Raw genomic sequence first — 15,163 nt, forward strand, 5'->3', positions numbered from 1 at the left:
TGGAGTCTGATGATGCAGCTGTATAGAACGCTGGTTAGGCCACATTTGGAGTACTGCGTCCAGTTCTGGTCGCCGCACTACCAGAAGGACGTGGAGGCATTGGAGAGAGTGCAGAGAAGGTTTACCAGGATGTTGCCTGGTATGGAGGGTCTTAGCTATGAGGAGAGATTGGGTAGACTGGGGTTGTTCTCCTTGGAAAGACGGAGAATGAGGGGAGATCTAATAGAGGTATACAAGATTATGAAGGGTATAGATAGGGTGAACAGTGGGAAGCTTTTTCCCAGGTCGAAGGTGACGATCACGAGGGGTCACGGGCTCAAGCTGAGAGGGGCGAAGTATAACTCAGACATCAGAGGGACGTTTTTTACACAGAGGGTGGTGGGGGCCTGGAATGCGCTGCCAAGTAGGGTGGTGGAAGCAGGCACGCTGACATCGTTTAAGATTTACCTGGATAGTCACATGAGCAGCCTGGGAATGGAGGGATACAAATGATTGGTCTAATTGGACCAAGGAGCGGCACAGGCTTGGAGGGCCGAAGGGCCTGTTTCCTGTGCTGTACTGTTCTTTGTTCTTTGTTCCTACAGGTTGAGACATACCAGTGTTCCTTCATGGGGCTCATAACGTTTCTTCATTCATTGGCTCGAAAATTTTTGTACATTTGGAACATTGGATGGGTGGCTTTTGCATGTTTTGTGGAAATCTGATCATTGCACCTTTGAAATGCAATCATTTTTCTTTTGAGCGCTGTTTGCTAAAAATGTAGTAAGGAGTCTAACAACACCAGGTTAAATCCAACAGGTTTATTTGGTAGCAAACGCCACTAGCTTTTGGAGCGCTGCTCCTTCGTCAGATGGAGTGGAAATCTGCTCTCAAACAGGGCACAGAGGCACAAAATCAAGTTACAGAATACTGATTAGAATGCAAATCTCTACAGCCAACCAGGTCTTAAAGATACAGACAATGTAGAGATTGGCTGTAGAGATTCGCATTCTAATCAGTATTCTGTAACTTGATTTTGTGTCTCTGCGCCCTGTTTGAGAGCAGATTTCCACTCCATCTGACGAAGGAGCAGCGCTCCGAAAGCTAGTGGCGTTTGCTACCAAATAAACCTGTTGGACTTTAACCTGGTGTTGTTAAAACTGTTACTGTGTTTACCCCAGTCCAACACCAGCATTTCTACACCATGCTAAAAATGTAACATTCGTACCATATATATTCACATGATGAGCTTGGCCATCATCTCTCGCCACAAGATACCCCAGTGGGAAATTATATCATCGTGAAGCTCCCTAAGGAGCACCATTATTTTCAAGAAGCCAATATGTTAAGATATTCAGGAGTTGAGAGAAAATCAGTCCCTGTTGGCAGTAGATGATCTTTCAACGGAAGGGAATGGGTTAATGGAGGTGAAAACCGCCTTGATGCTGTTGATGACATTAGCCTATTTAAGTGAGTTGTTACTTAATGAGCTGAGGAATGATTCAGTCACAAAGTCGCAAACTCAGCTTCACCTGTCCCAGTGGACTGGAGGCCATCCTCAGCAACTTGTTAAAGGCTGGGTTGTTGGAGTGCGGAAACATAAGTGGAAAGAAGGCAATTAAACCACAGGACATTGATTTACCTGCAGATAAAATGAAAATTTTCCTTTCCTTCTGAAAAATTTAAAGAAATACCCAAATCTGTTCAAAACCATGAAATATTTTGAGCCATTTATTTCATGCTGCTATTTGCAGATTGATTTGCAGGATGGCTCCTGCTCTGCCCAAGACCGCAAGGAACTGCAAAAGGTCGTGAATGTAGCCCAATCCATCACGCAAACCAGCCTCCCATCCATTGACTCTGTCTACACTTCCCACTGCCTCGGCAAAGCAGCCAGCATAATTAAGGACCCCATGCACCCCGGACATTCTCTCTTCCACCTTCTTCCATCGGGAAAAAGATACAAAAGTCTGAGGTGATGTACCAACCGACTCAAGAACAGCTTCTTCCCTGCTGCTGTCAGACTTTTGAATGGACTTACCTTGCATTAAGTTAATCTTTATACCCTAGCTATGACTGTAACACTACGTTCTGCACTCTTTCGTTTCCTTCTCCATGAACGGTATGTTTTGTCTGTATAGCACGCAAGGAACAATACTTTTCATTGTATGCTAATACATTTGACAATAATAAATCAAATCAAATCAAAAAGATTATGTGTTTGATACCGGAGTATTTATTCATGAGAGTTTCACATAAAAGTAACATAAACGACTTTGTGGCCCAGAATTACTCTCCCTATGTTTATGCGACCTCAGACATCCACCTGAGAGGGCTGATGGGGCCTGATTTATTTGACTTTGGAAAATGGTATTGCCTGTGAAGATCCTTTCCGCATGTTGGGCCCAATCTCTTCAGGTGGATCCATTTGTTTGAATTTGTTGACTTTACTGACGTGTACCTATTGCAGTGTTTCTTTGTTGTTTATCTGTTTCACGTTTTAGTTCCTTTCTTCACAATCAAAAAATAATACTTAACTGGGAGCTTCTTCAAGCATCATCACATCTGCTATATTTGTTTTTTCCCAAAGGGACATTTTGTTGTGTGATGCCTGCATAGAATAAAGGATATCCCGCTGTGCATCCTTTTTATGTTCAATTGCTGCAGAAGGAAGATCAGAGGAAGCGTACCCATCAGTTGCATTTGTACATCTAGCAGTCAAATAGGTCCACCTGTACGCACACATAGACTCAAGCACTTAACAATAAGATGAAACAAGAGGCCAGAGCTGGAGGAATGCAGAGCCTCTTAAAATATCGTAGGGCTTGAAGAAATTACAGAGATTACATGGATCCCATGAAAGATTAAAAACAAGGTTAAGAACTTTAAAATTACTGGCAAATTGAGAACCAGTTTGCGCTGGGCGCAACAAGCATTATGATCCGTGAGACCCTCTGGGGGCATGCGCTGGAGTGGACCATCAGATCTTTTGAGACATCAGAATCACAACTTCATCTGCCAGTGGTTTGCTCTGCTCGATGTAGAATAATCATTGTAACTTTCCTCAGATAGAGTTCATGGTCACCTCATGGACGTCATCAGCCGTGTCCTTTGCAGGTAGCCTTTGCCACCAAGTAGCCAACCTTGGACATGGGTCCTCAAATATGTCTGGAATCTGCAATTTACTCAAGATTTAAGGAGTCGTGGTAGATTTCTGGGCATCTTGTGCATATCTTCATGAGGTGTTTCTGGTGATCGCAGACCAGCTTCACATTGAGCAAATGGAACTCTTTGCTGTTAATGTATTGCATTGGCTCTTGCTAGGAAGCTCTTAGAGCCACATCTGTACAATTGATGGCATGCTGCATTGGTAAGGATCCTGAAATCATTGTGTTGTTACCTGTGCAGCTTCGCACAGTGTTGGAGAAGCAGCCAGCAATATGCAAGGCAAGGGAGGCAAACATATCTTGAAGTTGCAAGTCAAGTGTAGGTCGTCAGGTGCTTGTCCCTTAAGTCTGATAGTGAATGACGTCTTTAACCAGATACCGATGTGGCTTTTTGATCCAGCGCGGAGCTGTGATTCCGGCAAGCTGCCTTCATTTATGACATTCAAATGTATTCAAATATTGTTCCCGACAGGGTGTAGCGGGAAACGCAGGCCGCTATTGAAGTCTGGAATGGAGGTCTCGACCTTTTTTCACACCAAAATAAGTGTGACATATGTGCTTGCACAATGGGGGGAATTTTCCCAAAAATGGCAGAGTGTTGTTTTTGGCGAGAAAACCGCTGTGTTTCTCTCAATAAATAAATCCATGCCATTCTCTCCAGATCTAACACTCTGCCTAAAAAACTCTTGGGGCGTGTTTCATGCCACTATGCAGGGGTTGGGGCCTCAATGCACAGGTAAACCCGGCTGCATTGAGATCAGGGTGCCATCTTTAAAGGGCACTTCTCTTCCCTCTCTTTCCCTCCCTCCCCACCCCAATCACAGCATCTTTCCCCTTTTCCCACCTCTGCAGCCGGAGCTGCCAGCACCCCCCCCCCCCCCCCCCCCCAATCCCCACCTCCAACGGCCATTGCTGGCTACCTGTGCTCCTCCGCCTGCTCCCAGTCCACAACCAAATCTGAATGAATCCCGCCCCCGTCCCTCCCCCATGAGGCTCCCAGTAGGGCTCGTCTCTTGGCACAGGTTGGCATTGCCAAGTTGGCATGGGCATGGTGCAAACCTGTGCCAAGGGGCAGCGCCAGAAGGTATTATTTACCGTTAAGCCCCCGTGGGGACCCGCACGACAGGTTCACGTCAATGTGAACCTGTTGTAAATGGCTCCAGCCAATGCCCCCTGAATATCGGGTGAGGGGGGAAGTCCTGGAGAGAGAGTGCTCGTCAATGATATGCTAGTGTATTAAAATGAGCTTCCTGGAGTCCCGCTGTGTGTTTCACGCTACTCCACTGGGAGATCGAAACTCGGAAACTTGTCTCCATGAATCGTGCTTTCCGAGTCTCTCCAGATTTTGAGCACATTGCCATTCCCGCGGACAGGGAACCCAGGCTCAAAATCACCCCCGATATTTCCTCACCCTCCCTCCCTCCACTGATGGGACTGGAAAATCCTGTCCCGAGCCTGTGTTTTCACACTTCACAGCACTGCAATTTAATGTTGTCATTTGACAAGGCTGCCACATCAGTATTATCATTGGATTTATTCACATTCGATTTCTAACATGTATGTTTCATGAACCTGAATAGAGCTGCTTCACATTCTATCAAATAAACTTGTCTCCAGTAAGTACAATACACAGATTTCCTTCAGGGCATGATCCCCTCTGCCACAGCATTGGTATCGCTGACCATTTTAAAACAGAATAGAGTTTAATGAACTGTGAGGTAAAAGTTGATGTTGTATGGAAATTGCAGTCATTTTTCACATTGTGAGAATGTCTTTGTATCATGTGTGTGTTCCCTGCTGACAATGATGAAGGAAGAGGACCTGCCCATCCTAGATGAATCCTTATTGCCCACAGCGATCGTTTGGCAACTGTTCTGATTCCAGCTGATGTTACTACTGGACAAGCCAGATCCCAGAGGGAAATTTGGCGTGACTAATCATAACTTTTTTTAGAAACTGTGGAGGAAAGTTGCTGAATAATTTCTCAGTGGTTAGCTGATGAACATAACATATAGAATAAAATATTTATTAAAACAAGAAAAATGAACTGCACCAGACAAAACGGTTGGAAAGATTTCAACACAAACACATAGGTGGAGATGCTAGCGTTGGACTGGGGTGGGCATAGTAACTAGTCTCACAATACCAGGTTAAAGTCCAACAGGTTTATTTGGTAGCACAAACTTTCGGAGCGCTGCCCCTTCATCAGGCGAGTGCAGGATTTGTTTCACAAACGGGGCATATATAGACACAAACTCAATTACAAGGTAATGGTTGGAATGCGAGTCTTAACAGGTAATCAAGTCTTTACAGGTGCAGACCATGTGAGTGGAGAGAGGGTTAAGCACAGGTTAAAGAGATGTGTATTGTCTCCAGCCAGGACGGTTAGTGAGATTTTGCAAACCCAGGCAAGTCGTGGGGGTTACAGATAGTGTGACATGAATCCAAGATCCCGGTTGAGGCCGTCCTCATGTATGCGGAACTTGGCTATCGGTTTCTGCTCGGCGATTCTGCGTTATCATGTGTCTTGGAGGGGGCCTTCAAGACACACGACAACGCAGAATCGCCGAGCAGAAACTGATAGCCAAGTTCTGCGCACATGAGGACGGCCTCAACCGGGATCTTGGGTTCATGTCACACCATCATGTCACACACAAGCTTGATGCAAAGATGCCTTGCTTGGGACTGGCGCCCCAAGCAAGTCCCAAGCAAGACCATGCAAATGCAAACCGTTTTCTTTTTACTCCATCCTTAAAGTTAGAAAGCCAATTCTCAGAGTGGACTGGGCAAACCCAAATCTGTTCCTTGCTTGCTCCAAAAACCAAATTCAAATTCCAATTGAATCCAGTTCATGGTTCCCACAAGACAGACAGTCAAGATCCAAACTGACAAGATAAGGCATTGCACCCCATCTTGGGCTTGATCTGACACTTGATCTTAGCCAAAAGGCCGGTTTTCTTCCAGTGAATTCTTAAACATTCGCTTGATTCTTTTTACCCAACTTGTATCTCTCCCTGAGACACCCCAAATTAACCGCATTTTAAAGTCACTGAATTATAGATCCCTACAGTGCAGAAGGAGGCCATTCGGCCCATCGAGTCTGCACCGACCACAATCCCACCCAGGCCCTACCCCCACATATTTACCCACTAATCCCTCTAACCTACGCATCTCAGGACTCTAAGGGGCAATTTTTAACCTGGCCAATCAACCTAACCCGCACATCTTTGGACTGTGGGAGGAAACCGGAGCACCCGGAGGAAACCCACGCAGACACGAGGAGAATGTGCAAACTCCACACAGACAGTGACCCGAGCCGGGAATCGAACCCAGGACCCTGGAGCTGTGAAGCAGCAGTGCTAACCACTGTGCTACTGTGCCGCACTGGGCGAGATTTTCCAGCCGCACTCACCCCAGAATCCGAGGTCAATGGACCTTTGCATGGCCCGCCCCCTTGCCCGCTACGATTCCCGTGGTAGGCAGGACGGTAAAACTCTCCCACTGTTTCAGTCATAACAGCGCTAAACTCATCATGTCACTGAGTCTGATAACTGACTTCAGGTAACTGCTGTCCTGTAGCCTTGTATTCTTCCCTTCTCGGGGAACTGAAAAAATCCCCAGTTGCATTCTCTGACAGACACTGAACTCTCCCCCGTATTTCTCTGTCTTTGTTTGACTTGACCACTGTCATTCGGCAACAGCCCAGATTTTACGACTTTTCTTTTCCGAAGTCACTAAACATCTCATCCCTTTTTAAACCATCTCATCAACTTCAGGGTTTGTAAAACCTCATTAAAAATGTCTGTATGTATATAAAACAAACCCAGAAGACTAACCTCTCAGCCACAAGTGCACCCAGATGTCTAGGCAAGGCTCAAAAACAACCAAAAACGAAACTGAAACTATTTTATTTTTCTTAACACAAATATATATTCAACTTGGAAAGATGCACATTGTTCCTCACACAAATGATCCCAGTGCTTTTCCTTTGTCTTTCTCACTCCATGGGGATGTCTGTTCCAAATGCTGATCATTGTGTGTGAAGATGAATAGCCTGAGATGAGTCTTACATTTACCTTTTCCTTCCCTCAGTCTGTGTTGCCTTGTTCTATTCTTGTAAGTTAAAATAACATTCCAGATTTGTCTTTTCCATTCCCATAATTATCTTTCCGACCTCTGCCTGATTTTGGATCTTCAGGTTTCTGCAGAAATCTATATTGAGACAAAAGCTTTTGGGAACAGTGACATTTGATTTTTTTAAAAACAGACTTTAAATATTTTTAGATTGCAGTTGTTTCCTGAGGGAAGTAAGACAGGAAGCAAATTGGCAGCATGCTAAGTTTCCCTGAGTGCTTACATTGCTCCTGATTAGTATTATCCGTGCAGCTTGTGCAGAAGATTAAGTATGAAGGTTGCTCCATGTACCTTTTTTCAAAGCGGCTGCTTGCAAAGGATGTCAGAGTGCATCTCCAGCCAGTGTACTCCTGAACAAATCAGCTTTCATATCTGTGCTTTCCACCACATTCGTCAGTAGCCATTTGTTGCACATTCAGAATCCGTATTTCCGATGATCATTTCTGGTCTGTGAATGAAAAATGAGTAGGCAGGATTTCTCGCTTTGCTGCTCACCAGCTACCAATTGTCCACCCCCTTTATTCTGGTAAAGGAGGAGAGAAAACCATGAGCCATTGAACAATGAAGCAGAAAATTCTAGCCTTTATCTTGCTTCTCTTGCCACGAATCATACCAACTCAGGGCACAACGGGTTCATGAAGTAAATCAAGCCCTCATTAAAGACGCTCAGGGTACTTTAATAGGTAAAACATTGAGGACCTGATTGCCAGAGTGGCAGGGTGTTACTAAGGATGCCTACCAGTGGCCAAGAGATCTGGCAAAAACTGGGTAAGTGGAATTTATTGGCAGAACCACATTATAGAAAGGATGTGATTGCACTGGAGAGGGGGCAGAGGAGATTCACCAGGATGCTGCCGGGGCTGGAATGCCTGAGCTGTGAGGAAAGATTGAATAAGCTGGGGCTCTTTTCACTAGAAGAGCGAAGGTTGAGAGGGGACCTGATAGAGGTGTCTCCGATCATGAGGGGCATAGACAGGGTGGATAAGAAGGCAGTCTTTCCATTAGTATAGGAATCAATAACGAGGGGGCAGAGATTTAAGGTAAGAGGTAGAATGCCCAGAAGAGAGTTGAGGAGAAACTTTTTCACCCTGAGGGTGGTGGGAGTCTGGAAGTCATTGCCTGAAAGGGTGGTTGAGTCAGAAACTCTCAGAACTTTTAAGATATTCACTTGCGCTGCTGTACCCTCCAGGGTTATGGGCCAAGCGCTGGAAAATGGGATTAGTATAGCCAGATCTTTGTTGACCTGTGTGAAACGATAGGCCGAATGGCCTCCTTCTGTGCTGTAATGTCTATGAATCTATAAGAAGTATTCTATTCTTTTCGTGCCTGCAGACAGCCAGATTGAGAGGCAGGAGCCAGCGATAAATCCTGCAATCAAGAAGAATGGGAAATGGCTGCTAAGATCTGAGCCTAGTTAACATATTAAAATCGCTTACTCACCTCCCTGGAGTTATTCCTCAATGTTACGCGGGATTGCTGGAGAGACATTGTGATTTGCAGTTTGAAAAACCCAAACAGTAAGATCTTGATGAGCAGGCGTGCATGGGGAATGTGTGGTGTTGGCTTATGGAAAATGCCAGTTAACAGAGAGTTCCATTTATCAATGGAGTATGGGGCAATAGTGTATTAACTAATGTGCAAGTACTCACAAGTATAGGGCAGTATTCTTTCTGCATGCAAATCTCCAGTAGCGCATATAAAATAGTACAGTAAGAAGTCTCACAACACCAGGTTAAAATCCAACAGGTTTATTTGGTATCACGAGCTTTCGGAGCGCTGCTCCTTCATCAGTTGAGTGGCGAGTTGGGTTCACAAACAGGGCATATATAGACACAGACTCAGTTGCAAGGTAATGGTTGGAATGCGAGTCTTTGCAGGTAATCAAGTCTTTACAGGTACAGACAATGCGAGTGGAGAGAGGGATAAGCACAGGTTAAAGAGGTGTGAATTGTCTCAAGCTAGGACAGTTAGTACTCACATTGTAAAAACTTGTATTCCAACCATTATCTTGCAATTGAGTCTGTGTCTATATATGCCCTGTTTGTGAACCCAACTCTCCACTCACCTGATGCAGGAACAGCGCTCCGAAAGTTCGTGATACCAAATAAACCTGTTGGACTTTAGCCTGGTGTTGTGAGACTTTTTACTGTGCCCACCCCAGTCCAACGCCGGCATCTCCACATCATATAAGATAGTGTACCTGTTGCGGATAACTTACTAATTACTTCTAGTTAGTAAAAGTGACAATTTGTATTGGGGGAATATCAGAAATTCCAGTCAGTAGAGAATTCCAGTGATAAGAGTGCCAGATAACATTACTCCAGCTGTTCACGCCGGCGGGATCTTCCAGTGCCAACGGCGCACTCCCACCGCAGATTTCCCAGCGGTGAGGGGTTCATTCAATGTGAAATTCTACTGACAACAGTTGGAACAGAAGATCCCACCACCAACCAATGGCGAGCCGTCTCCATCGCAACAAAATATATGGCAGATTGCGCAGAAAATCCCACCGGTTGTTTACCGTGTTCACTTAATTCAATCTGCTTGATTTAAAAATCCAAGAAAATATTTGATACCAGATTTATTGCAGAGTTTGTCAATCACAGCCATGGCCCAAATGTTGATGCATCATTCCTGGCTCTGGGCATAAATAATTTGGAAGACCAATCCAACTTGTGTGAAAAAAAGCAGTGGCTTCGAATTACAGTTGGCAACATGAAATCCTGCAAACTGAAACCATTTGCATTATATTTATTTCCTATTTTACAGGAGGTATAAACTTATTTAAATATTTGGCACAATATCTTTATGATAGTAGTGAACTCAGGAATATACAAACATTCAGTGGGATTATGTTGAAGCAATTATTTCTAGATCGCTGTTACTCAGTTTCGATTTATCTGGAATATGACATTCTATTGTATCAGGAAATAGACTTTTAATTGATCCAGTTAGAATCCATCAATCAAGGTATGCCTTTACAGGTCATACTGTCCATCACTATCGGATTACATGTTTAACTCCTCTCGTTAACTGTAAGGTGTAGTTAATTATGTTGCAAAGGCAATTGTCATCAGGAGTGAAACAAACCAGACTCATTTTTGTCGAAAGCACTATTTGAAATTACAGATTAATGCTCTGGAGCTTGGAAATTAAACTGCAGGGAAAAATATTGTGGAAGTGCTATCATTGCAGCTAAACAATTTAGTATCAAGTTTACAGACTTCATTTCTTTTAGCACAGTGCATGCACCACTCACTGGGCAATCAGCCAGTCTGCTCCCACATGTCAACCACTGCTGTTGTGTGACAGCTTGTAAAGAATTGTGTGCAGAGTTCAAGAATGACTTGCATCAGTTCTTTCTCACTACTTTTTGGGCTTTCCTTAGAAGCATGACCTTCCATCTTAACTTCAAAACTGTATTACCAGTATATTTGCCCTTGAGACATGGGCAATAAATGTACCATTATCAGTTTTGTCTCTCTAACAAAGGTACATTTATTGCCCATCCCCAGTTGTAACATGGTGAACTTCTTTTCTTGAAACATTGCAGTCCTTGAGCTGATGGTGCTGTAATTTGTCAGTTTGTGAATTTCAGGTCTTTGACTCAGCGACAATGAAGGAATAACGATAAATGTTCAGTAAAGGCAGTGCCTGACTTGGAAAGCAATTTGGAGGGCCTGTTGTTCCCTTGACATTGATACTGTTGTCTTTCTCAGTGGTTGGTGGAGGTCAGGAAACTGGAAGGTAAGCTTGTTTGAGGTGCCACAGTGCTTTCCATAGCCAGTAGCTTGCGGAACTAGTTTACGGGGATTGTGATCAGCTGGTTTGGTGATCAGGTAACTTGTTCTACTCCAGATAATGTTGACTGTCGTGGCTGCACCTGACAAAATGAGCGATGAATCTTCCATCGCACCACGAACATGAGCCTCATAGATGGTAAAAAGGTTCCAAGCAATCTGGATTGAGTCTCTCATCAAAGAGTGCTCAGCCTCTGCCCATTGTTTTACTCTAAGTATGTACTATTTCACTGTGAACAATACCTGTGCGTCTGCAAGAAAGAATTAACTGGAATAAATTGAGAACAGGTGACATGGTTGTGAAGGGGTGGAGTTCACTTCCACGGTTAGTGGTCTGGACACTAACCACAACATTGTTCAAGATCAGACAAGTGGATGAAGGAAAAGTACTGGAGTGATACAAGAAAGGGTGAGATAATGTGATTTGAACTGTGTTCTGATGGAGGGCAAATGCCAACAAGCACTGGTTTGGCCAAATGGTATTTTTCTTTGTTGTCACTTTGACAGCAAACAAATATCACTGCATTTCTAAAAGTAACACCTGATATTATTCCAAAGAATAAAATGTCATCTTTTTAGAAATTTCTCTCATGTTCTCAGTTAAGTTGAAGGCCAAGAAATCCGTTAACAATTTTACTTCACAGTCGAACTTGTAAGCACACGGTAACCTCTCCATTCCAGAAACCTATTGCTCAGAAACACACGTTATCCGAAAATATTTGAGCAAATCCAAGCATTCCTTCATGCCGTTGGCATAATTTTAGTACAGTATTTTGGGAATGGAAACATAGATCAATGTTATTTCTGCTTTACAATGTTTAGCACTCATTTTGTTCGTTTGTCGTCACTATAGACTATGTGGGCCTTTGCCAATGTCTTGCTTATTCTCTAGCTTTCTTCAAATCTCCCTCGGACAACATTTCAATCTTTTCCACCCATCAGATTGTTCTTCCTCCTCTTCTATTCTTACCCTCCATTTCTCCTTCAGTTGTTGCCAGGACAAGACTGTTGGGCCTTTTCTTTTCATTGTCCATACTTGGCTATATTTCTCTCTCTAACTGTACTTAGCGACTCTTGATTCCTGGATAAAAGCAAATTAAAGTTACAAAAAAGTTATATTTATTAGTCACAAGTAAGCTTACATTAACATTGCAATGAATTTACTGTGAAATTCCTCTAGTCGCCACACTCCGACGCCTGTTCGGGTCAATGCACCCTAACCAGCACGTCTTTCAGACTGTGGGAGGAAACCGGAGCACTCGGAGGAAACCCACGCAGACACGGGGAGAATGTGCAAACTCCACACAGACAGTGACCCAAGGCTGGAATTGAACCCGGGTCCCTGGCGCTATGAGGCAGCAGTGCTAACCACTGTGCCACCGTGCCACCCCTACTTACTGTGGATACTGGAATCTGAGACCAAAAGAGAAAATGCTGGAAAATCCCAGCAGGCCTGGCACCTTGATTCCTGAACTTCTGATCTCGATCCAATCAATTTATTTGTTTTTCCATCCATCCAGTTCATTCTGAGCATCCACCATCATACCAACATGTCAAAACATCCTCTTCCTTCAGAGTCTAACTCTCGCAAACACTGAATGCAACACTCCACGCTAGTTGGGTATTTGTCAGCTTCATGCTGATACTTTTGGTCTTCCAGACTATTTAATTCACTGCTCTTGCTTTGAGCTAACCTAACCTGGATATCATTCTTGGATGTAACTTTGGTGTTTATCTTCGAGCTAAGGTCCTGAATTTATCCACTGCCTCTGTCTTCATGCTTGCCATTTAGAGCAGAACATTGTTCTTTGCCCCAGTTATGTTCAGTCCAAAAGACTCTGGGCGGAATTTTCCTGTCCCACCTGCCACGGGAATTGTAGCGGGCGGGGGGGCATTGACTTCGGGTGGGATTTTCTGGTTTTGGGGGGAGCACAGCTGGAAAATCCCACCTTTTCTCTCTATTGTTTGAGAGGCCTTTGCTCTGACTTTGAGTGTGGTGTCAGCTGTGTACCTGAAATTCAATATGCTGCAAAATACCACTCTTTGTATTTCGGGTCAGGAATTATATCTGTGCTGTTTTCCGATTCATACAGTTATGGTGAGAGGCATTCTAACATCATTCTACTATACAGAAAACTTTGAAAGCCAGAAATGACTTGATTCCAAGCATTCTGGACTGAGGAGGTTACAATGTCACCACAGATGAAGGGACATGGTTCCAGTGCAGTGGGCTACTGCTCCTTTAAGACTGAACTAATTCTTTCTCCTTTCAACTCTGTTGCCATCAGTCAATTTCTCAGTCACTCAACAACAGCTTCTTCCCTGCTGCCATCAGACTTTTGAATGGACCTACCTCGCATTAAGTTGATCTTTCTCTACACCCTAGCTATGACTGTAACACTACATTCTGCACTCTCTCCTTTCCTTCTCTATGAGCGGTATGCTTTGTCTGTATAGCGTGCAAGAAACAATACTTTTCACTGTATACTAATACGTGTGACAATAATAAATCAAATCAAAAATTCAAATTCAGTCAAGTTCTTGTCCTGAGCTAAATGTATTGTATTCAGATGTAATTTTTTTGCAATATGTGTGGTTATATTATCAGCACATATCTATTTAAAAATGCTGTGCCACTCGACACTAACTTTTATGCTGATTACTGCAGAAAGCCAGAGTAAATGTAATACAAATTTGAGAGAGTTGATGTGCGTGATAAATACATCTAATTTTAAAAAAAGTTGTGTGATTGCTTTCTCAGTAAAGGACCCCTTAATGTGAAAATGTTGGTATTTATGACTTTAATTTTGTTTCATTGCATTACAGAGTACAGGCCACCCACCCCACCATCTGGCACAGGGTACCACCGCTACCAATTCTTCCTTTACGAGCAGCCAGATGATAATGTAATCTCACTGAATAAACAGGAAACTAAATCCTTTGGTAAGTCAACAAAAAATTAAGTATGGAGCAACATTTCTTTTCTCAGCTGTTCAGTTTTAACAGTGATTTTGTTCCTTTAATATCTTCTTCACCAATCTCCAATTCAAAATATTGATATTTACAGATCTCATACAGATGCATAGACAAATGTGTTTCACTGTTCTGACAGTGATCTTTATGGAATAGTAGGGCAGCTTAGCTCTGATCGGAAAGCTGCCACTTTTATGGTGCATTGATGCCACCAATAAGAGACAAACTTCTCTGGCAGTGTATACATGTGAATGAGGCCACGTAGTATTGCCCAGAGGCCATCAAAGCAACATCGTAAGATGGAATTGCACCAACCTCTGTAAGAAGAGAGAAGTTCAATATGGTTTTAATTCATCAGGCTGAGTCCTTATCGATAGGTGGAGCATCTAAAAAACAGAATCAGGCTTGAGGTGGTTGCACTTAGTCCCCACTCGCACGTTTCAGTTCAAGATTGCATTGCTCCTGGAATTGATATTAAATGCAAGTTTACAATTGGGAGTAAGGGAAATGCCCAATCCTGACTAAAATAACCTAACAGTTTTATAATGTAATTTATTTCACCTACCTGACATCCACATGAGCCCACATAAGGTCAAAGTTCAGTTTGAATGATCATGTCTGGATTTTACTCTATTTTCATCATGTGAAATTGTTATTATTTATGGAGGTTTATAGTTGTTCAGCAGTAATATTGCAAGGGTTGGGCATCCAAATTATGTAACAAATATGCAGAAATTATTGAAATTACGATCAACCCTTCGTAGTACTGTACTGAATCACCATAAGAATGAGGTGACGGATCTCAATTTTCCGTAAGATTGTTTACAAATTTCTCACAAGCATGTATCGCCTGATGAAACTGTGTGCTGAAAAGGTTATCAAGAATAGATTGGACTTCAGGCTCTGATTTAGAAATGTTCAAGTCTTTTCACCAAACTTGAATGTCACTGGACGAGTAATCCAGAGGCCCAAGCAGATTCTCTGGGGGCACGGGTTCAAATCCCACCACGGCAGCTGATGGAATTTGAATTCAATTAAAAGCTAGGATAAAGGTGACCATGAAAACACTGGCGATTGTTCTAAAACCCCGTCAAGTTCGCTAATGCCGTC

General features: G+C 43.3%; 1 protein-coding gene across 11 annotated transcripts in view; it reads left to right on the plus strand.

Moving 5' to 3' along the window:
• Positions 1 to 15,163, plus strand: part of pebp4 (phosphatidylethanolamine binding protein 4) — a 420,175-nt gene that overhangs the window by 310,610 nt on the left and 94,402 nt on the right. For all 11 annotated transcript variants that reach the window (XM_078239622.1, XM_078239640.1, XM_078239641.1 and 8 more), the window contains one exon: positions 13,907 to 14,023. In XM_078239622.1, the coding sequence (XP_078095748.1) occupies positions 13,907 to 14,023 (117 nt within the window). The remainder of the gene's footprint in view (positions 1 to 13,906; positions 14,024 to 15,163) is intronic.

Source organism: Mustelus asterias, chromosome 22, assembly GCF_964213995.1.
Source record: "Mustelus asterias chromosome 22, sMusAst1.hap1.1, whole genome shotgun sequence".
Taxonomy (NCBI): Eukaryota; Metazoa; Chordata; class Chondrichthyes; order Carcharhiniformes; family Triakidae; genus Mustelus; species Mustelus asterias.